General features: G+C 48.8%; 1 protein-coding gene across 7 annotated transcripts in view; it reads left to right on the top strand.

Moving 5' to 3' along the window:
* The window catches only part of MVB12B (multivesicular body subunit 12B), a 168,799-nt gene that overhangs the window by 110,491 nt on the left and 36,698 nt on the right, over positions 1-21,610 (top strand). For 2 of the 7 annotated variants that reach the window (XM_036238463.1, XM_036238462.1), the window contains exon 8: positions 17,787-19,295. The exons of 4 other annotated variants lie outside the window; for them this stretch is intronic. In XM_036238463.1, the coding sequence (XP_036094356.1) occupies positions 17,787-18,442 (656 nt within the window). In that variant the 3' untranslated portion in view covers positions 18,443-19,295. Of the gene's footprint in view, positions 1-17,786; positions 19,298-21,610 lie in introns of those variants that run through there. One more of the 7 variants, XM_036238464.1, reaches the window with a different exon arrangement.

The raw sequence follows: 21,610 nt of genomic DNA, 5'->3' as shown, positions 1-21,610 counted from the left end.
GCGGGCGGCCCTTCCTCCGCACTTGCCCGACCGAAGTTGAAAATGGCGCACGCACCGGGAGTGAATGACGCTGGGACTACCTCGCTGTACGAGGTCTCCGCGTTGTTTAACTCCCAGATGATTCCTGGCCCGTCGCCTCTGGGACCTCATGGGAGTGAGGCCTTTGACGCTTGACTGGCGACACCGCGCCAGCCCACAGGACGTCCCTGATGCCCTCCGCCGGCCGTTGCTGGGCAGGACTCTGAAGGGCGAGCACACCGCCCCCTCACTCGGTGCTGAGCCCCTCGGGCAAGGACCTTTCCCCTTCCTGTGCCTTAGCTTCCTCATTTGTTAAATGGGGTGACAGTGGTTCGTGGTGAGGATTAGAATCGCCCCTGGTCCTAGAAATTGCGGCAGCTGTGTGACTCTGACGGTCATTATTCCACAGCCCCTCCTTCCCAGAGCCTTTCCTGACCCGGAAAGGGAATACTCCAGGAGCCCCCTCTCCCTCAGTGGGTGGGGCTACCACTGGTCTTGCTGTTGGAGACCTTTGTCTAGGGTCGCTCTGGGCACCCGGATGTCGCCTTGCCGTGGCCTTCCCTTAGCTCTGTGGTGATAGCGGGCCCCCCAAGTCCACCATCCATCGTATTGGGACTGAACCCCAGTTGTTGTTCTCCCCCTTCCCCAGGCCCTCTTGCACCCTGCCCATGGCAGGGCTCTGGTTGGCACTGACAGTCACCTCAGTGCCTCCCCTGCTCTGAAGCTGCATTCTCTAGGTCGGGGCCTCTTCAGATGCCAGCCTCCGCTGAAACCAGGCCCGAGGTCGCTGAGCCAGCTTACACCTTGTGTGTCCCCCACCAGCTCCCCCCGCCTTGCCTGGTTCCAACTCCTCGAGTCTCCCTGCCGCCACTGTGGCGGAAGTCCCGTGCTCCAGCCTCGTCGACCTACGACAACCATCACAGGGGGTCAGGTTCCAGGTGGGCATATTTTAACTCCCGATGGCTTAATGAGCAAAGACGCGGGTGTCGGCAGAGCCTGGGGAGAAGCCGGACAGCCACACGGGAGTCGCAGATGACATCAGAAGTCCCCCTTTGGCTCTCACACAAGATGAGCCTCCTTTCTTTTGTGTTGGACTGGTTACACTTAACTGCTGCCATCGGGACAGACGCAATCCTGATCCGTTTCCGAACAGCGAAGCCACGTTCCCCGTGGACAGGATACCTGCACGCATCTGTGGTCATACATTTCGTGTTTGTGTCCGGAATGTCCCATGGTTATTTTTTCCCCCTCTTTTTATTAATGGCCAGTGATGGTCCTAACCTGTTCATCCTTTTTGTTTTGTTTTGTTTTGTTTTGCTTTGTTTTGTTTTTGTTTTTTTTTCAAAACACATCTTCTAGGCGCTCCAGCCTAGAGTGTGGATGGAATATATTAATCACACAGAGAACGAGACTCCTTATTTCTCAGACTCGTCTTCCGATTGTCTCGGGGACAGTGAGTGATGTGGCTCTCTCCCCCAAGGTTGAGATCCTTTGTTAGAGGGCGGCTTCTCACACCCAGCTTGTTTCAGCGCGCGAGCGATCTCACGATCCACCCGCGAGGCAACAGCCGTAGTTTTGCACGAGCGAGTGACGCTTGCCTCGTTGGCCGTAAGCGTTGCTTCTGGCCACAACACTAGGAAGAGCTCGATCGCTCGCTCCCGGGGGCACTAAACACACCCAGCTCTCCGTTCTAGTGCCCTACGTGGTCACCTCAGACACGCCCCGTGCTGACAGTGTCACCGTCGCTCTGGTGAGAAGGTCCTTTTCACTCACGAATCGCACAGACGTCGTTTATCCTTCTCTTGCCAAAGGTGGCTGTGCCTTTCCAGGCCCGCGATGGGCGGCTGCTTTGGCCGTGAGCCTCTTGGCTATTTATGCTTCTTGTAAAATGCTGGCCAGCAGATCGGTTTCCCAGTTCCAAGAAAGTTGGTTCATCTTTGGTTGCAACATCCTGGTCGGGGCCCAGTCATCTGCTGGGGTTCAAGGTCTGTTGTGCGAGGGTAAGACACTAATGTCCCCTTCACCTTCCTGTGCCTAACGCCCAGCCCAGGGCCTGGCCCACAACGATGCTCACTGTTCACTCGATTTTTGAGATCCATCCACCCTTCCATACCTGCCCAGCTGTGTGACTTTTGGACAGTTGAGAGAACATTTCATCTCGTTTTCTTTTCTATAATTTGGGGACTCGAGTTCATGGGCGTGAAGTACCTAGTACTGAGTGGGCATCCCCGAAATGGTAGCTGGTGTGACTCTCATAAACACTGTTATTCCCGTGAGGTGCTTCTTGTTTCAAGAAGCTCTGTTCTCATTCCGGTTTGACCTGACCCCCCGCCACCCATCCCACCTGCAAATGCAGCCAGTCAAGGGGACATCCGGCCCACTAAGGTGGAGCCAGAAGGGAGCTCACCCAGAGGGACCCTGCCCAGTTCAGACACCCTAAGGCAGACACCCTCCACCCCCTATTTCGGTTCAGAAACCCGTAATCACTTGAGACGTTCTCTTGCTGCCGGGTTATGCGGGTGTAAAGAGAACTCGGGTTTCCGCCTGCCTCCTCATCCCGTCAGCTCTGACTGAGAAAAGATCGTGCCTGTGCTCAACCGTCGTAATGTGTCGACTTCTTTCTCCTTTGCCTGTTGGTTTCTGGCTCTTTCTTTCCTGCCCCTCCCATCCCAGGACCCTCTAACCAAAGGGGTGGGGGTTGGTGGGGGTGGGGGGAAGCCTCTTTCCTTGACCCAGAATCCTTGCATAGCTGTGAGCCAGGGCTGGGTTTTAAGGGTACATGAAAGTCACACCACCCACCGAGCTCGTCATGAAGGCCCCAGCTCCCAAGCCGCTGCCAGGCCGGCGGCCCTCGGGCTGTGAGGCCCGCGCAGCAACAGGCCGTGAGGCATGCTGAAGGCGTCCATTCTCAGCGTTCGGGAGGGTAAAGCAAACACCCTCCCCAGAGGTCCCGTCGAATGGGAGGATGCCCAGCTGTCCACCGATGCCGAGGGACGGCTCCTTTCTTCGGGCGACATTTTTTAAAAAAGATATTGCACCTTTTATTTGGAGTTAATGAGGACAGACATTTTAATCAGAGGTTAGTCATTTATTTTTGCAAACTATTGTTTTGATTCATCATTTTTGCAGATAATTAAATGGTTCAGTTGGCGCAGTGTGTCTACTTATTAAAACAGGTAATTTTGAGAAAAAAAAAAGATGCTGTTTTTTGGATCACTGCACAAGAATTGCTTTTATCTTCATCTTTGAGCATAGTTTCTGGATGTTTTGCCAGAAGTCTCTTGTTCAAGCATTTGATGTCCTCTCTGGTGGTGGGGGGAGCGGGGGTGGGGGTGGTGCTTGCCTTGGGATGATTGGGGTGTTAGTCCCTACGCCCTTTGAAACAGGAGATGCAGAGAGAGCTCTGCTGTTACCTGTTAGAACGACTCTGGTTTTAATTGGATTGGGGGAAAGAGCCTATAAGTTATGAACTTTGCAGAGCTGCAGTTCTTATGCTAAAAACAGATTAATTGTAGCCCTCGCAGTGGGTGGAGTTTAAAAGTCAATTACGGCTTGTCCTATTATAATTTACACACCTAGGATTTGAAAAAGTCTGTCACTTAGTATAAAAACGAAAAGGTTACATGTACTCGTTGGAGTATACCTGCGACTTTTCAATTGTTAATGCTTTAGCTACATGTATTTGTATGTATGCAACTTGTAGCTGCAGAGCTGCACTATATAACTCCATCCTTGAGCAAGATTCCTTATGGAGAGTAACCTTTAAGATTTAGTTCTTTAAATCCATAATGGCTTAGGATGTAGCCCTTTGTCTGGCAGTTTAATCCACTTGTAGGCACTGTGGCCAGCTCTGCAGAGCCTTGGGACCATTTCATTCCCAGGTCATGAACCAGTAAAGAGATGGCCCTTCGGGGGTCAATTTTTTAAAAACAAATTGCTCACAACATTTGCTTTCTTTGATTTTTTTCTTTTCCCCCTGTTTGTGTCCTGAATCGGTTAATTCGCTCATTAAAAGGATTTATTTTAAGTGGACCAATTAAAACTTTGGAAGCTAAATTTTTGCTGAGCAGTGCAGTCCTCTGAAAACACAATTTATAATACGGCTTCTGCCCTTTTCCACCGAGAGCTGTCTGATCGCCCTGCAACCTCTGATCCTCCCAGAAGTCAAAAACTGCTGTCCTTTGTCCTCCCCTGTGGGCTGAGCCGCTGCGTGGGTAGGTCTCTCCCAGCCTCCATTGTTTTAAGCTGAACAGACAAGTCTGAGAAGTCCATCCCGGCCTGGCCCAGCCGTGGCACACCGTATCTGTTTGCTTGCGTAAACCCGATAGTTTAATTTTTTTAATAGGAAGCTGCTGTGTAGTTTGGATATTTAAACAGTTATTAACCGAATGACAATTAACAGATTGCATAGACAGATTTTCTTTTGAAAACCTCTGAAATTGAGTACAGTTTGCAAAACTATCACGGCATAGTAATGACAATGAATTTTGATTTCCCGGAACTGATATTAGACTCCTTATTAAACTATGTGCATCTGCTTTTAATTTACTCCAAATAATTGGAAAATGCAATGAAGCTTTCCAATTAAAGCACGGCTTTATGCTGTTTAATAATACCCCCATAATATTATAGCTTATGAAGTGACAGGTGAGTTGGTGTATGAATAAAACATAAAGGCAGCAATAAGGGACAGAAAACCGGAGACAGTTGTGGGGATTTTAAATGCTGGATGTAATTTGCATATATTAATCTCTTCTTTTCAGCCTTATCAGGCGTTCTTCAGTATTTGAAGTTAAAATAGCGTTGACAGGCGGGAGTACGCTTAGTTTTTTCAAGGATTTATTACTTGTATAATTTCTGATCTTTAATAAGCAGATATGACTGATCCTCCTAGTTCTATAGAAATCGGTTAATTGTTCCAGATGGCGTGTACTGATTATGCAAAATTACTTTTCACACCATTTTTTTTGTGATGGAGTTTGGAGTAAAATTAAATTTTTTATAGCCTTCTTATCATGCTGTTTTACAGTGGTTTTTCCACAGAAGTTGAATTTAATCTACTATATTACATTGACCAGCACAGTTATTCTAATGTAGCATTTTGTGATTTGACAAAGAATAATAGAACACATTGCTCATTGTTCATTACTGTGTCCCTAATAAAAGGAGCTCCTGTGCATAGAACATAGCTGTTATTTATGAAGAATGCCTAATTCACGCATTTAAAAATGCAAAATTGTACTATGAAGTAGTTCTTTTGGGGGAGAGAATATCTGGGAGAAGCAAATGGAAATAGGCTTGTTGCTACTGATTTTACAAGCCAAAGGAGGGGTCTTCTTTTAATGACCAGAGTGTTGAAATTGTGCTACTTTCTTCTTTGAAAGGGTGAGGGGGGAAAAAAGCCAGCTAATCTCATTCTATTAAGAGAGGTGTCACCGGTTGACTTGTCTTGATTTACATAATCCCAGAAGTCTTTCATAATTGAATAGCATTTATAAAAGGTGGTTACACTTTGATGTAAAGTACCAAAAAAAAAAAAAAAAAGCCTAAAAAGCTTCAACGATAATTCGATAATTCGTCTGTAGCATTTTCCAAAGTGTTGATTTTTGCAAGCCCAGGTTGTGCATGCCTCCAGGTGCCATTGATCTAGGCTAATTTTTGGCCAGGTTCTCAGATAACATTCTCTCTGCAGCTCAGCTGGTAGTGGAATATGCGGGACTCGGCAGATTCACCCCAAAATAGGATTGTAGGTGGAGGGGAGATACACTTTCCAGGGGCTGGGGAGGGGGCGGGGGGATCATTTTTTGTTGTTGCTGCTGCATCAAAAATCCTGGCTGGCTGTGTAGACTTTTAAGTAAAACAGATAAATAGAAAGAAAAATATTTCCATGTATATAATCTGAAGTTTGACCTGTTTTCAAAAGAGGCCACAGTGTATTAAGTCTAATCTGGAATTTTATAGACTCGCATTGTATTTTTCTACTTTAAATAGGGTAGGAACCAAGGCACAGAAAGAATCACACAAATCTCTCTCTCCGTGGCCAGTTGACGACCTGCGTCCGGTGGCTCGGTCTAGCACCCACCCCTTCGTCTGTGGTCCGCAGGCCGTCCTTGTTTGAACAGACTTGAGGTGGCCTTGGATCTATTTAAAAGGTTCAATTTCCTCAGCCCTGGGGGAATCAAACCTTTTTTTAAAATTCGTATTATTATTATTGTTATTGTTGTTGTTGTTATTATTTTTCCACTAGCAACACTGATCTCTCTTCTTAGAGGGGCCCTGCAGTGGAAGCAGGACCTCACTGCCACCTCTGTGGCCAGCTCTAGGGAACTGGACACACAAGGGCACAGGCCTGGGAGTTTAGAGGGCGCGGGGGCGGGGGGTGCCAGCCGGCGGTCGCTCTCCGGGAGTGTGGGGTTTCCACGGGGACCCAGGTGTCGCTGTGGCTGGTGTCACATAGATTGTGCCATGTCCACTGGGCTACATTCTGGTCTTCAATTTTTTTTTTTTTGGGGGGGGGTGTTAAGTTCGACTTTGGATCTAGTCTAGGCCTGAAGGAAGTTTCATAGTAAGATGAGTGTGGTTGGCCAGCTGCAGCACCAGAATGACTAATTAAAGCAAACGTAGAGACATGAGTTGGACTCCACGGCACTGGCGGCCAGCGGCACCAGCTAAATTCTGGACTTGCCTGGCCTCCGCCGTGCCTCCGAAATGTGAAACCTGTCACATGCCGTCTTTTGAAAACTCAAAACACATTTTTGTGAAAACGAAAAGTCTTTTTAAAAATAGAATGCGTAAATCAGACATGATTAAAAATATTTGTTCTAATGCAGTAATAATTTGGTAGTAATGCTTTCATCAGTATAGCTTAAGGCTACATTAAGTGGACAGACTTGATATGGATTCTCTCATTTTAATCTTCAAAATGCTATCTAATGTCTCATTAAGACTTGCATATAATGTATCTTAAGTACAGTCATTAAATATAGTTTAGGGAGATTTATGTTCAGATATTGCTTAAAGATGTTTTAATAGGCCCATTTACTCTGATGATATTAATGAGCTCTTAATACAGACTAAGCTTCTAAAACTCATGGAAAAGACTCCAGCCCGAACACAACAACTCGGAGTCAGTGCCTGGTGTGGACGAGAGCCCACGGGGCGAGCCCCACCCACACCCCGAGGTCAGCGCCGGCCCCGCAGACAAGCCCTGTATTTCAGAATGGCCTGCTCAGTTGTGGTCTGGCCCTGACCCCGGAGGGTCCCATTTTTCTACAAGACTGAGAACAGACCTTTTTCTCCCCATGAAACCGAGCCCCGGACGTGTGCTAGTCTGGGCAAACCGGACATCTCCAAGGTCGTGTGGGCAGCGGCGACGCTCCCAGCCGTGGCCCTGGGGCCTGGGAGGGTTAGAAGGCTGTTGCTGAGCCCCCCTGGAAGCAGCTGCCAAGGAAGGTGTGCGCAGTCTGGCACCGTCATGCCAGCAGCTTCGATCTGCCATAAGCGAGCTGTGAAAGGTCACATGGGTGCGCTTTCATCTCTCAGGCATTCGTCGTGACAGTATTGCACGTAATAAAGTGGCCCTGCTAATTCAGAATCGGGAAGGGGAAAAAAAAGCAGCCCGACGGGAATCGGGAATCTCTGTGTGCCCCGTGCTCACACGTGGTCACCCCCACCCCCCACCCGGCCCCAGGCCCCACTGTTAAGCGCGTAGCGAAAAATCTCCGTGTTGGAATTGCCTTTTCTTTCAGAAAAATACTGAGGAGCAGATTTTTGTTTGTTTCGGTTATTTTAAGGCAGAGGGAGAAAAGAACCTACGAGTTCAGAGACTTTTCTAATTACTAAATTGGTTTGTTATAAAAAGATAATAGCAAATTTCTTCTTTTCATAATTGGACATTTCTTCCCCGTGGGCGAATGCACGCACAGCCCGTGCATGCACAATCAGCTGTGCCTCCGAAAAGCCATAACTAGCTAATAACAGCTACAGTGTCATCGGAGAGTAATGGTGGGCTGATTAGCATAATTAATGACAAATGGTGGTGCGGAATTGGTGGATTGGTTTAGCGGATGATGAATGCAGCCCGGCCTGGGCCGGGGCCTGCCAACTAGGCCTCGCTGGCTGTCAGCCCTTCTGTTCTCGCCGAGGCAGCCCTCATTAGTCATGATGGGAGGTGCCAGTTTGTATTCTGTTTGGAGCGCGGAAAACTTAATAATCCAAGCGAATGTGGCTCTCCCTTTTTCCTCCGTATTTACTCACAAAAAATCTCCTCGCGCCCCGTCCCCACTGTGGCCGAACCGTTGAATGCACAGCTATTTCGAGATGCCCCCGTGATGTCTGAAGGGGAAACAATAAGGCAGAGTAATGGAGAGACACACGTATCACAACTCTCTCCTCTGACCACAGACGAATTACTCCCGTTAGGAAGACTTCTGCCCGGCGCACTCTGTTTATCTGCGTATTTATAAAGGGAAGAGAGATGAACTAGGTAAGCTATACATTCTGTCCTGAAAGAAGACCAGCACATTTATCTTTGACTCGATTAATCAGACCTCATTTGCATTCTCAAATGAGACTGATAAAAATGGATTTACCTTTTAACCTTTAGAGGGGAAAAAAGTATTTCTCTGCAAGATTTCTGGGGGCTATCTTTCCTTAACCGATAAGCAGCAACTCCTTTATCAATAAAAATGAAAATCCTTAATTTGCATTAGCGAATGAGACTAATTATTATATAGTTAATTAGCATCTGGAAATGAGGATTATCTTAATTACAAAGCACAATTTCCCTAATAGCTGCAAAACTGTAAGTTTGATCCGTGTGGAAATTGGTAACTATTATTATGTAATTAGTGATAACATTAATAGTACAGAGTATTTAGTTGTGATTTGCATATGCAAATGTAATTTACCTGAGCCAAACAAGTGGACCATTAATGATTAGAGTGTGATAAAGCCGACTGAAAGTTCTAGATAGCTGAATGGTACCCATTATGCCGAGTATCTAAATTACTGAGCAGTAGAGCAGGTAAGACCTTTTATATTTAGGCGGTCAGGGTGGGTTTTCTTTTGAGAATTAATAGCTGTAGGGCTAAGAAATGAAGCCAACTGTTTCGGGAAACAGCTAGCCACACAGTCATCCCCTTGACTTTGATTTCCCCAAGCTTCCCAGCATAGCCTTTGCAGCTTAGATGTACTTTTCCTATACATTTTACCATCTCTGAGCATCTGCTCTGACTTACCATTAAAATGTACTTTTACAGCAGTCATGCATGAGCACAGCAAATTATGAAATTGATGGTACAGCTTACAGCTCTTGGGGGAAGATCCAGAGCTTTCTGAATTCTGTCCGGGTGGCCCTAGTCCCCCTCCCGTTAGAACTCCTTCTTTAGCTCCATCTCGTCTGGTACCCATCCATCGGCTCCCTCCTTCAGGGCTCCCTCCTTCAGGCCGTGACAGTGTTTCCCGAAAGATGGGCGTGTGCCCGTGAGGGACAGTGAGACGCCATGGCCGCCATGCCCATTTTAATCTTTTTATTTCACCCACATTAGCATATCAGAGGATAGCCTTAGTTGGATAAGATTGAGGTAGGCGTATTGGTGAGTCTTCGGCTGGGTTCTGCTGCGAGTGACACATGACCCCCTCCCCAACCACAGCGGCTGACAAGGCCACCATGTCGTACGTCACTCAGGTTCCAAGTCGGGGACTGCAGATCGCTGGGGTCCTTCTCCATATGTCCTCTAGATCTGGGACCCAAGCCGAAGGGGCAGCCCCCACCTGCAATGTGCTGTTCCTAGGGAAAGAGCAAGAGGCAGGAAGACACACCCCGGGGCCCTCGGCGCTCTGGTCAGACACGGCACGGCGTCCAGGCCAGCCAGCGTCAGTGAGTGCATCGGGGCGCATCCTCTCCCCCACGAGGCCCTCACCTCCCCGTGGCAGTTGTAAAAAGTGAGTTTCAGAAAAAATCAAAAATAACAAAAATAAATTGTAATTAAAAAGAATTTTAAAGGTACGTTTTCAGATCGTGAAGAAAAATATAAAGTTAACAATTATCCCAGGTAAGGCTGCGACAGGAGACAGCGTGTCCTCAAGCTTGGGAAACATCGACCGAGGGTGTCCGTAGCTCGTCCCCGAGTCTTCAGGAGCTCGGATTCTCCTGGGGTCTCTAGGCGCTAACTCTAGGGTTTTCACAGCCCTGCCCTTTGGGGTGCTAAGGCGCATTTTGACACCTCCAAACTTGGGAAAGTCACCTCCGTTCTCTGGGATTCAGTTAGCCCAGCTGCAGAAGGAAGCCGTTGGACCAGGGGGGCCTTTCTTGCCGCTCCGCCCTTCTACCCCGGCCCCTGAGCGCCTCTCGCAAGCCGGGTACCTTGCAGGGGCCGGAATGGAGGCGCTCCAGAAAGTTCTCCCTCAGGGCCGGTGTGACTCCGCAGTTCCTAGAACAGCCTTACAGTTTGTCACTAGACAGAGCGGTACATTGATATGCTTTTCTTCATCAAAAACAGATACAAACTTTTTTCAAATTACGAGAGTAACATGTTCATTCTAGAAAAGTTGGAAAACAGAGTATAGGGAAGAAAATAAATATTCATAATCTTATTACCCAGAGAAACAGTAGTTTAGAGTAATCCTTTCATCTTTTTTTCCATTTCATATATATTTATATAGAAAAGTATGTTTCTCACCAGTTGTCCATTTTGGGTTTTTTGTCAGATTTACTGAGGTGTAATTTACATACGATAGAATGTGCCCTTTTTCATGTGTATAGTTCAGTGTGTTGTGACTAATACGAAATTACATGATAAATGTCACGTAACCACCTGAAGATACAGAATTTTTCCAGCGCCCTATAAAGTTCTGTTGCTCCTGCGTTTAGTCCCCTCCCACCCCTGCGCCCAGTCCCTGGCAGTCAGTCCTATGTCTGTGTGTCATACAGTGCGTAGCTTTGTCACTCAGCATACTGATTTTGAGGTTCATCCACGTCGTCGCAAATATCGGTAGCTTGCTCCTTTTTACCGCCGAGCCTGTCCATTCTATTTTGAGACCTGGTCACACTGCTTTCTCCATGTCATTCAGTAGTAGTCTTCCTCAGGGCGAATTTAATGGTCATGTGATCGTCCCTCATAGATGCAGTGTAGTCCTCCATGACTAGATACTTGCTTAACACTGTCTTCACTTCTAAAAGTGATAACTTTGGTGAACATTCCCTTAGATAAATCTTTGTTCCTTAAGCTAAGTACGTTTTGTTTTTTTTTTTTTAATTAGTTTCAAGTATACAGTTCATTGGTTAGACGCTTATGTAGTTTATAAGGGTAAGTGCGTTTTAAAGCATTTTGATATATAATGACAAATTGACCACCAAAATGGTTGAATTCGTTTACACTTCCATATATATGAAGGGGTTTGTGGCCCTGAAGCCTTACTAACTCGCTATTGTTTTATGAAATCCTTATCAGTCAGAAAGATGAGAGGGCATCTTACTCTTAGTTTACATCTCCTTGACTGTAGGGAGGGGTTTACTTCCGGGTCGAGTGGCCATGAGCACCCTCTCCTCGTCTGCTCACACCCTTGCTTCTTCTCCATTGAAGTCTGGCTTTTATTTATTTATTGAGTTGTAACAGCTCCTTATGGAAAAAGGTCTGTTTTTGTTCTCACGTTACTACTGCTTTTTTCCAGTTTGTGGTTTGACCTTTAATTTTGCTTTTCTTTATGTTCTGTGCCTTTGCCATCTCATTTTAGAAAGGCCTTCTCTCTCTCATGGTGTATTCTGGCACCTTCTCCCTTTTTAAAAAAATGTTTAAATCTAAAATTCATTTGTAATTTGTTTTGATGTATGGCATAAGGTTCTGACTATGTTTTTCCAAATTATCATCATCCGAGCATCACTTACTAAATAATCCTTCATCCGAAAACAATCTTATATTAACCTCCTGTTTTCTATGATATATTTGTGGCTTGTGTCCTCCTGTTCCATTGACTTATATTTGTGGATCACACTTTTAGTTATTATAAACGTATATGTTTTGATATCTTGTCTTATTATTCTTTGTAGTTTTTCTTTCAAAATGTTTCTGGTAATTCTAGTTCAATTTTTTACCTAGTCGAAATTTAGAACCACTTTAAGTTCCAAGGAAAACACTTTCAGGATTTTGAGAACTTGTTGACATTATAACTTAATTTGGGGAGAATAATCATCTTCAAAATACTTGATCTTCTTTTTTAGAAATGTAATGTGACTATTCAAATGTTCTTTTATATCATTTGGCTAAGTATTATAGTTTACTTAATTCCTAGGTTTTAATTTTTTTTTCTTGTTGCATTGCCCATTATGTTTTAACTGAGAATTTTTTGTATATATATTTTTTAACATACCGTTGCAATTCGAATATTCATTTTGCAGCTGGCCATGGCTCTGCTCTGTATGCTCATTATTTCCAGGAGCTTCCAGTTGACTTACTTGGATTTTCTTGGTAGACAACAATATCATCTGAAATATACTTTTGTCTTTTTGATAACATTGGTACCTCATTTCTTTTTCTTGCTTTATATTATTGGCCAGAACATCTAAAGCAGAAAATGGTGGAGGTGATAGCTTGCATTCTTATCTGGTTTCTGACTTCAATGGGGACGTTTCTAGTGTCCTGCCATCAGGTCTGAGTTAGGCTGGCACTTTAGAAGAGACAGTTTGATTATGCTAAAGAAGCGATTCTTCTATCCCTATTTTCCTGGGAGTTTTTTAAAAATTCAGACTTGGATTTCAGTTTCATATAAAAATAACTTCAGAATCTAGCAATATAGTATTGTAGTCTTCCTCTTCTAGCTTATCGATACGAATCTTTTTATTTTGATAATTTAGCATTTAGAAAATCATAGCTACATTTCTGAAATAAATTCTACTTTACCGTGGTGCGTTATTCTTTAAATATAGTTCTAGATTTGAGCTGCTGTTACTGAAGTCAGGATTTTGGTATTTTATATGAGTGTTTTATACAAGAAGAGACTGGGCTCAGTGCTCATCAAGATATTATTTTTGAGTGATCTAAGAATCAGAGTTTTTTTCTTCCAGATACAAGAATATTTTTTAAAGTTTTATAATTTCTGCTACTTGGGGAGGGAGAAAATGAAAATAATTTACCTGTGACAACTAAATGGACCTGGAAGCACTCGGGAGGCTAAGGATACTTTAGAGGGAGGAACAACAATTTCAGTTTCGTTCACAATGATTGATTTTTTTTTTTCAGGCTTTCTGCTTGTTCTTGAATCAACCATATTTTCTTTGAAAGAAAAATCGACCCTTTTATCTAAATTTTAGAGTTTAGTGGTACAGAATTGTGCCAAAGCCTTTTTGATTTTAAAAGTAACATATCTGCGAACATGTACTCAATATTCTTTTTTCTTCCTTTTTTTTGGGGAAGGGGGAGCGTTTACACTTGATAAGGATTTACTTGTTTTATTTATCTTTTCAGACAACCAGGTTTTGATTTATTTATTAAGACAGGCTTTTGATTTGTATTTCACTATTTAATTTTCTCTTTAGTTCCTCTTTTCTCATTTGATTTTGCTCATTTTATTTCCTATAGCTTCTTAGGTTGGTCACTTCATTTGTTTTCAGTTCTTTTCGATTTTAATACAAGTATTTAAAGCAATATAAGTTTTTATTTATTTTTGATGGTATTGTGATACATAGTACTCACATTTATAAATATATAGTAATTTTAACTTTGCCTCTTGGACTCAAGTGTTAGAAAATACTTTTTTTTCTGAGTGATTGAGATTTTGTTTGATCTTTTCTTATTAATTTTGAATTTTATTAAATGTTGGTCAGAGAATGTGACCTGTGTAATTTTTTATTTTTTTAAATATATTTAGACTTCCTTTGTCATCTACTATATGATCAGTTTTAGTAATGTTCCATTGAGACATGAAAATAGGTCTTCTTTCTGTAAGCCACAATGTTTGAGATACACACACACACACACGCACGCACCACGATTCTTTGATCAAGTGGGATGGATGGATACCCATATTCATATCCGCATATACACACATCCATCCTACTTGGCCAAAAAATGGTAGCTTTTATTGTTTTGTAAATTTCTTCTTACGTCATTGTCATTTTTGAGCATCGGTTTTATTTCGTTTTTGTGTTCTCGGCCTTAGGTTCTATAATGTGCTTGTGCCTGGTGGCTCTCAGGTGCTGTGCAAGGGTCCCACAGCCCTGGCTTAAGTCCCATCCCTCCTCCCTCCGTTCTGGCCAAGTCAGGCCCTTCTTGAGGCCTTCGCTTTGGTTTTCCGCCTGCGCCCAGGAGCCTTCCTGTTCCTCGCTCTCGTCCTCACCAGGCCCCAGCTTCTCTCCAGCCCCATTCTTCCTGGAAGCCATCTCTGGTGGCTGCTGTTTTTTTCTGGTTCCTTCTGTGAGCAGCGCCAGTCCACCTTGGTACCCTGAGCGCAAGCGCATCGCCTGAGCGCCTTGCGCATGCGCGTCCGCTGCCGGGCGTCAGCTCCGTCCGCTGCCTGTGGGCAGGAGCTCTGCTTTCAGAGTGCCCCCGGCCCCAGCACGTGGGACCAAGCCCTGCTCTGCTCAGTCTTTCTTTGCTACGTAGTAGTTGTCTCATTATTGAGGGGGCCGTTCGATCGCTGCTATTAGACTATTCCATTCTTAGGAGGTAATCAAGAAACACCAATTCATTTTTTTAAAAAGTACTTCAAGAGACTGATTCCAAAACTTCGATCATTGGAGGTGCTATTTGAAAGCTTGACCACATTTCCCGGTGACGCTCTGGGGATGTGCACTGGGCAGCATGGCACAGCGAAGGGGGTGGGGCTTTGGAGCCCCCCACGTTTCAGGCCGGGCACCATCCGGTAACTGGCAGGGGCTCCCGTTCAGGCTCGTGGTCCCGTCTGTGGCAGGGCTGCTGGCACCTCGCACGCAGGGGTGGTGAGAATTCCACAAGGACATTCACTCATGCAGCAGACAGTTTCTGAGACAAGTCTGGTTGGTGGCATGCCCTGTGTGGGACGGGGCCTGGTGGCAGGCGGGTGCTTGGAGAGCAAGGAGCCCCCCACACACACCAGCTGGATATGACCCACCATAAAAGTTCAAATACAAGCTGTGGAAATCAGAGGCGCTCGTCAGTGTGTTCAGATGGGTCATTGGTGAAGGCTCGGTGACCACAGGCACGTAGCACAGACGTCCATCCACTGAGCGATCATGGCAGATGGGGCCACAGAGATCTGCAGGCCCTTTCTCCCTAAGAATGTCTGTCTGACAGACAGGTGCGCCCCCCCCCCCCGTTCCCATTTCCTGTCATTAGTGTGGTTTTAGATGAGAGCGAATATGCCCACAGCAGCTCCTTGCTAAGGCTCATTTCCAGAGGAAGGCAGAGAGTCATTCTTCATGGTTAAAAGTAAGGACAGCCTATAATTTAGGCAAATTTAGCCACTTCCTACCTTTCCTGCCCAGAGACTTAGGGATATTTCTTAACCTGGAAGAGCTGGCCTGGGCCCAATAAGCCCTGAGTCCCGTGGGCAGCCGTGCTCAGGCCGCGGAAACTGCTGTGTCGTTACCTGGGATGAGAAGGACTGGTCGTGGAGAAGCAAGGGGCACCTGTGTCTGTTTGGCTGTAGGAATAACACTTAACATGTATGAGCGAAATCACGTTCATGTATGAACTCGTTTAACCACAACCCCCCTGGGAAGCGCATGGTGTTATAAATAAGGAACTGAGACAAGAGACCTTCGCGCCCCGCCAGGCCTCACGGTAAATCACAACAGTGCCCCGTGGGCACCGCCATTGTGTCTTCTGCAGAATTCCGTCTGTAACAGCCTTTCCCGGCCTCTCACATCCTCTGCTCTTAGTTTTAAGTTTCCTTCTCACTTCCTAGACCGTTGGTGCCATGAGGGAAGAGCCTGGCCCTCTCGGTCTACACCCCCAGCCTTCCGATGGACGTGGCGTCCAGAAAGTCCGTGAGGGCTCTGCCTGCAAGTTCACATCGCTGTCCGGTCTCCCCTCTGGCTGACGGCCCGGGCCCGGGCCACAGCGACGGCCGCAGAGCAGCGCGGGCGGGAAGGCTCGTTAGTGCCGAGCATCGCCGGTCACCTGCACAGTGCACAGCCAAGGCCCGGGGCCCTCCCCGGGAAGGCAGGCCTGGCTCCGCGGAGGCAGTGGGCGAACTCTATTTCCTCTCATTAGGCAGCCTAACTGATGGCCGGCTGAGCGCTCAGGTCTGTCCGGGGACTAGTGGACTCTCCGATGCTCCCAGAGCAGCACGGGAGGCCAGCCCCATCGCAGTGGCACAGATGGCAAGCCCAAATGACAAAGCAAACTCCAATATGTCTTGGAGACGTTGTCAGCCTACAGCTTATTTGTCATGTCACGGCAGTCTCCTGGATCAGGGACACCCCCTCTCCTGGTCCTGCTCCCTCCCCTGGGCGAGGATTATTTACAGGAAACTGCTTATTACAGGGTCAGGGGAAGGCGCGGAGACAGGCTTTCCAGAGCAGGCCTGGGTCGTTTTCTTTCGTGTTTGGGAAGTGAATAATAGTGACAGTAACTAACACTGTCTATTTTCGTAACAGTCCTGAGAGGGGCAGGCACCGTTCATCCCAGCTCATGGGCGCAGAAGCGAAAGCACAGAGAGCTTAGTCGCTTCGCCCACAGTCACACAGCTCAGGCAGGCCGGTCCCGCCTCTCCTCAACTTCCTGCTCTGTCGCGGTCAAGTCCGAAGGGGCCCTTGTCCTTTGCTCCAGGCTGGCACCTGAGCATGAGAAATGGCACCCGGGATCCAGACCACTAGGGCAGCTGAGGGAGCCCAGAGACGTCTTGCGGGACTCATGGGTGCAGACCAGCTGCTCCCCTCGGCGGGAGGTGGGGGGTGCACTAAGGCAGAGGCATCTCGGCTTCTCCCACCAGTGGCAAGGCCCCGTGGTGACAGGCTGTGGCCGTGCTGGGCAGAAATGCCTGTGTCCTCAGGGTATGGCCTAGGTCCTCGATGGCGACCTCTGTTCCTCTCTGGAAAGGCAGGGGTCAGAGGAGGAGCAAGGGGCCTGGGAGGCCGAGTGTCCCCCAGCTCTGCCCTTCACCCCTAAACTGTGAGCAGGAGCTAGGCCCCTCCCCAGCCGGGCCTCGGCTTCTTCAGTTGTAGAGGTAGAAATGGAGGCAGGAAGAGCCTCCTCGACGAACACAGCGAAGATTCAGCAAGGCGAAACTCGCAGAGTGGCCCACTCTCGGTGCCCGCTCAGGGCAGAGGAAAGCAGGGAGGGGGAGACTCGTCGATGGGCCGCGCCCCTCAGCCCGCCGCTGGTGCGGGGCCGGGCACCGCGGGCACGGTCGAGGGGGCGGTTCTGAGAGCCGTTAGTGCCCCGAGGAGGAGCCCGGAGACCAGACTGTAGCAGGGCTCTGAGAGAAGCGGGTTCAGTCGGGCCTGTACCCCCAGCCCCACAGGCGGCAGTAGTTCAAACATGCCCAGGGCCAGAGGCAGAGAAAGGAGTGAGGGCCGCAGGGAGCTCCCGGGTGGGACTTTCCTCGTCTCCTGCCCTCCAGAGCTAGGAAGAGAGAACACTCGTGAGGGCCTGGGCTGGGTGCCCAGGACACGCGTCCTTTGAAAGGGTTCGTTTACCTTCCAGATTTAACTTTAAAGATGCTTGGGAACTCACAGCCCATGGTCGCAGGTAAGCGCAAAAAGCCAGGTGGCACATAAAGAGCAGATTAGGTGAGCCGTGCGACCGATCCCAAGCTGTTTGCCGAGTCTCTGTGTAAATTCCATGCAGGTTGGCTGACCGAGGACACCCGGAGTGTCGTGGGCTTGGCGGTTATGAAAGTCACACTGTTTCATTCCTCGGCCCCTCTTACTGCTCATACCAAAGTCGTACAGGAAAACCGCCGTTCCCAGCAGCCCCCGCACGAGTGGAGGCAGGGGGTCAGCTCGTCAAAGCCTTCTCCAGATGCTCGAGGGGTCGGTGAGCAGCAGAGACACCTCCTTTTCCTCTGGTGGGCGAAACAAGGAAAGATGTCGCCAAGTGCCCCGGAGGAGCTTCATCTCGTGTGTGTGTGTGCGCGCGCGTGTCTGTGTGTGTGTGCGCGTGCGCACACACACATGCAGGCATGCACACACACGCGCAGATACGTGCCCAGCCTTATGGCCACACACTCACGTACACACAGGCTCCCAAGTAGAATTCACGTCTTGAAAAATGGACCAGCGCAGTTCCTGGTGCTCGGGCACAGGCCTTTGAGCCAGTCATTTGTTAAATCCCGAGCCCTGCTCCCTGCCGGTCACTGCTTGATTCTGGGCCATAAAGGCAAAGAAGACAGGCCTGCCCTTGGCCCGGGGAGTGCTGCCCTCTGCTCCGGCCAGCGCTCCGCTCCCTGGTGTGTGTGTGTGTGTGTGTGTGTGGCCCGCCCTCGGAGTTGGCCAGGGAGCTAGGGAAACGTGTTCCCCGTCTGAGCACAGTCTGTTTGGTGATTTGGGGGCAGCCAGCCTCCACAGGGCCTCCACAGTTTGTTTGGCTCTACTGGAAATTGGTTACATTCCGAATATCGCTGGGAATAGCAAGGCCGCTGTTCAGCCTCCCTGCGCTGGGTTAGTGAGTGGCAAGCGTTGTCGGCCCGACCCCCCCCCCCCGCCCCCCGCGCCTTTGCCCTCTGACTTGTGTTCGGGTGTGGGGGGCGAGGCGGGGTGAATTGCGTTTGGGCGAGTTTCTTGGCTGAAGTAATTGGAGTAGTAATTGAAATATCTGGTGGGGGCGGGGAAGGAGGGGAGTTCAAGGGTAATTGCCAACTGGTGCCAAAAATAAAAGAGCTATGAAACGCTTAGCGACTTCACAGGCCTTCTTCTCCAGCCCGTCGCTGCAAATTACAGTCCAGTTCTTTCTCTGGGACAAGTGACCCACGGGGGAGGGGCTCTCAGACAACGTGGTTTCATTCTAAACACGCTGGACTCGAGTCCCAGCTCTGCCTCTAAGACAGGTCACCTTCTTTGAGCTTCAGGCCGGTCCTCTCTGTCAGGTGGGGATGGTGGAAAAGACTGAGGACTCCCCAAAAGCTCCTTGTCAGCCGTGAGACACGTAAGGGCGACAACACCCCGATTCCTTCCCTGGGCGGGTTTTCAGTGAGCTTCCGTTTTGGCCTGTGCCGAAGTCATACACACGAACCCCGTGAAGGTGCCGCCTCCCTCTGAGCCCTCCCCAGAGCCGCAGGCACTCGGCACCACGGCCCACCCGGTTGCTGGCCCAGCGCACACTGGGAGGATGAGCAGGCCAGAGGGGAGCCAGCAGAACGGAGGGGTTGGGGGACGCGAGCGCTCAGGGGGGCAGCAGAGGAGCCGCTGCTACTCCTTAAGTTTGGAGTTTTCTCTGAGGTTGGAAGTTTCAGTGGCTGTTTGCTGTCTGGCCCCGCGGACCGTGATCACCCTGCACCCCGATGGCGCTGGCCCTCATGCCCCCCGGTGCTGCGTGGAGGAGGTGCTGAGTCACACGGGCTTGGCCTCTGTGCACCGGCAAGACTCATGCTGTGTCTTTCTCCTGCCCTCGACACCTTTCCACGCGCACACCCCCGCCCACCCTTCTCTCTGCGTCACCATCACCAGTCTGGACCTGGCAGGGGCACAGGACCCCCGAGCGAGAGAAAACAAGTGTCTCGTGGCCCCTTTGGGACAAGCAGGCCGAGCACGTACCTCTGAGTCGGTGGCACTGAGCGCCCGTTAGCGCCTTGCTGTGGGCCCGTCAGCGGTTTGAAACCATCTCTCCACCCTGAGAAAGAGCCTCGCTGCTTTAATTTTCAAACTTCAAAGATTACTTTGGAAGTAAAGTTTTTCCAGGGACATTCCTAAGGTTTTACACATGTGTGAAAGGAGGAGTTTGGCTGTTAAAACGCGTGTGCGCTGCCCCTCGGTCCCCCCGCACTGCAAAGCTTCCACGACCCCTGCGCTTCGTTCCCTTAAATGCCGGTCCCCTCCCTCGCCCACGCAGCCCATTGCTGCAACCTCAGCCTCCGGCCTCGCCCGCCCCGGTCTGACTTTTGTTCAGCGAAAGGCGAGTAGGGAAAAGTGGTCTTTTTATTATTATTATTATTATTATTATTATTACTACTACTACTACTACTACTGGAAGAAATATCCCTGCTTGGGCACTGTTCACAACTCTGCGGCTGCTCCCATGGACCCCTCCCCTTCCCCCACCTCTGTTACCGTGGAGACCACAGCGGCCCAGGACGGGTGAATGGCACCGTGGCCCTGGTCATAGCCCAAGGAATTCGAGAGGAAGGATGAGCCTGCAGTGGCTGGGGCCGACTCTTCACTCTGCTGGTCCTTAGCCCCACAAAGATGCTGCTTAGCAACAGGGGCAGGGCCGCTTTTTGAGCCTCTGCTTCCCCGTGCCATGCTGTCCTGGGTGACGTAAAAACTGCGAACGGCGATAAGTCATCTCGAAAGTCTCTTCCCGATGCAGTAATTAGGCCGTAAATGTTTTCGTAGGCTAATTCCGCAAGATATTCCCAAACGCCCAAATTTAAAAAGAGCTCTTTAGCAAGTAATTTCTCCCCCAAAATGTAGTAACGTGAAAGTTACTACATTTCGGTGACCCTTTAGAACTAATGATTCTATACATAAAAATCGACATCATTTATGAGTTAAATAAATTTTGTCACTAAAATAAATTCCTCCATATATTACATCACCGTTCATAATTTTTAACTATGAGTTCGTTTATGTAAAAAAGCGGCGAGCCAGGACCCAGGCCGTCAGTGTGCTAGCCAGGTTCCCACTCGCGGGTTGTTCTCACACAGCAGGGCCCCCAGCCACACCCCGCTGTGGGGAGCCCTCCCTCACAAGCCGCACCCTGTCGGTGATGGGTCCCGGACCCCTTCCCACACCCCCACCCCAGCTCAGACTTTTGCGACTCCCCCTTCCTTTCCGGCACCAGAGGTCGGCTCTTGGGTGGGGTCAAGTTTTTAAAATGAAGAAAAGATCGCTTCAAGGAAGTCGCTGCTTTTGCAGGAGGAGAGTGGGGAGTTAGCCCAGTCAGGCTGAAGTTCGGGTGCTGAGTGGTCCACAGGCTTACTCGCCGGCCAGACACCCCACTCGCGGAATTCTGGTTGGACAAATGGCAGAATTATTTCGTGCCGTGACCTTGAGGATGTCCACCAGGTGTGGACGCCACAAATGCCATGCTCTTCGGGGCAGAAGGACTCAGCCCTTCTGCTCGGCCTCCTCTGCGTTTTCTCTTGCCAGAGACGGAGACGGGCCGCAGGTGGACTTCACAGAAATGCGGGGGTGCCCCACCTCATTCTGCAGAGGGGCGAGGAGGGGCGCGCCGAGCAGCACCCCTCGCGCCTGGGGTTTTACGGGCAGAAATGTTTAAAGCCACCTTGTGTTTTCACGACCGTAGGCGAAAATGAAATCACGAGCTGGCGCGTGTCCAGCCCGGATGGAATCAAGCTGGGAGCCCCAACCCTCAGGCCGGCCCCCTCCCCGGCCGAAACCGAACAATAAAAACAAGCAGAAAAAGGTGTTCTTTCGAAGCGAGCCTGTCAAAAGACGATTTGGAAATTCTTTCTCAGGAAAGACGGAGCAGCTGTTGGTGACCCGCGTCCCCTG

This window comes from Rousettus aegyptiacus, unplaced genomic scaffold (assembly GCF_014176215.1).
Source record: "Rousettus aegyptiacus isolate mRouAeg1 unplaced genomic scaffold, mRouAeg1.p scaffold_m13_p_3, whole genome shotgun sequence".
NCBI classification, from domain to species: domain Eukaryota; kingdom Metazoa; phylum Chordata; class Mammalia; order Chiroptera; family Pteropodidae; genus Rousettus; species Rousettus aegyptiacus.
The sequence above is the reverse complement of the archived record's forward strand: the minus strand, read 5'-3'. Positions and strand labels throughout refer to the sequence as shown.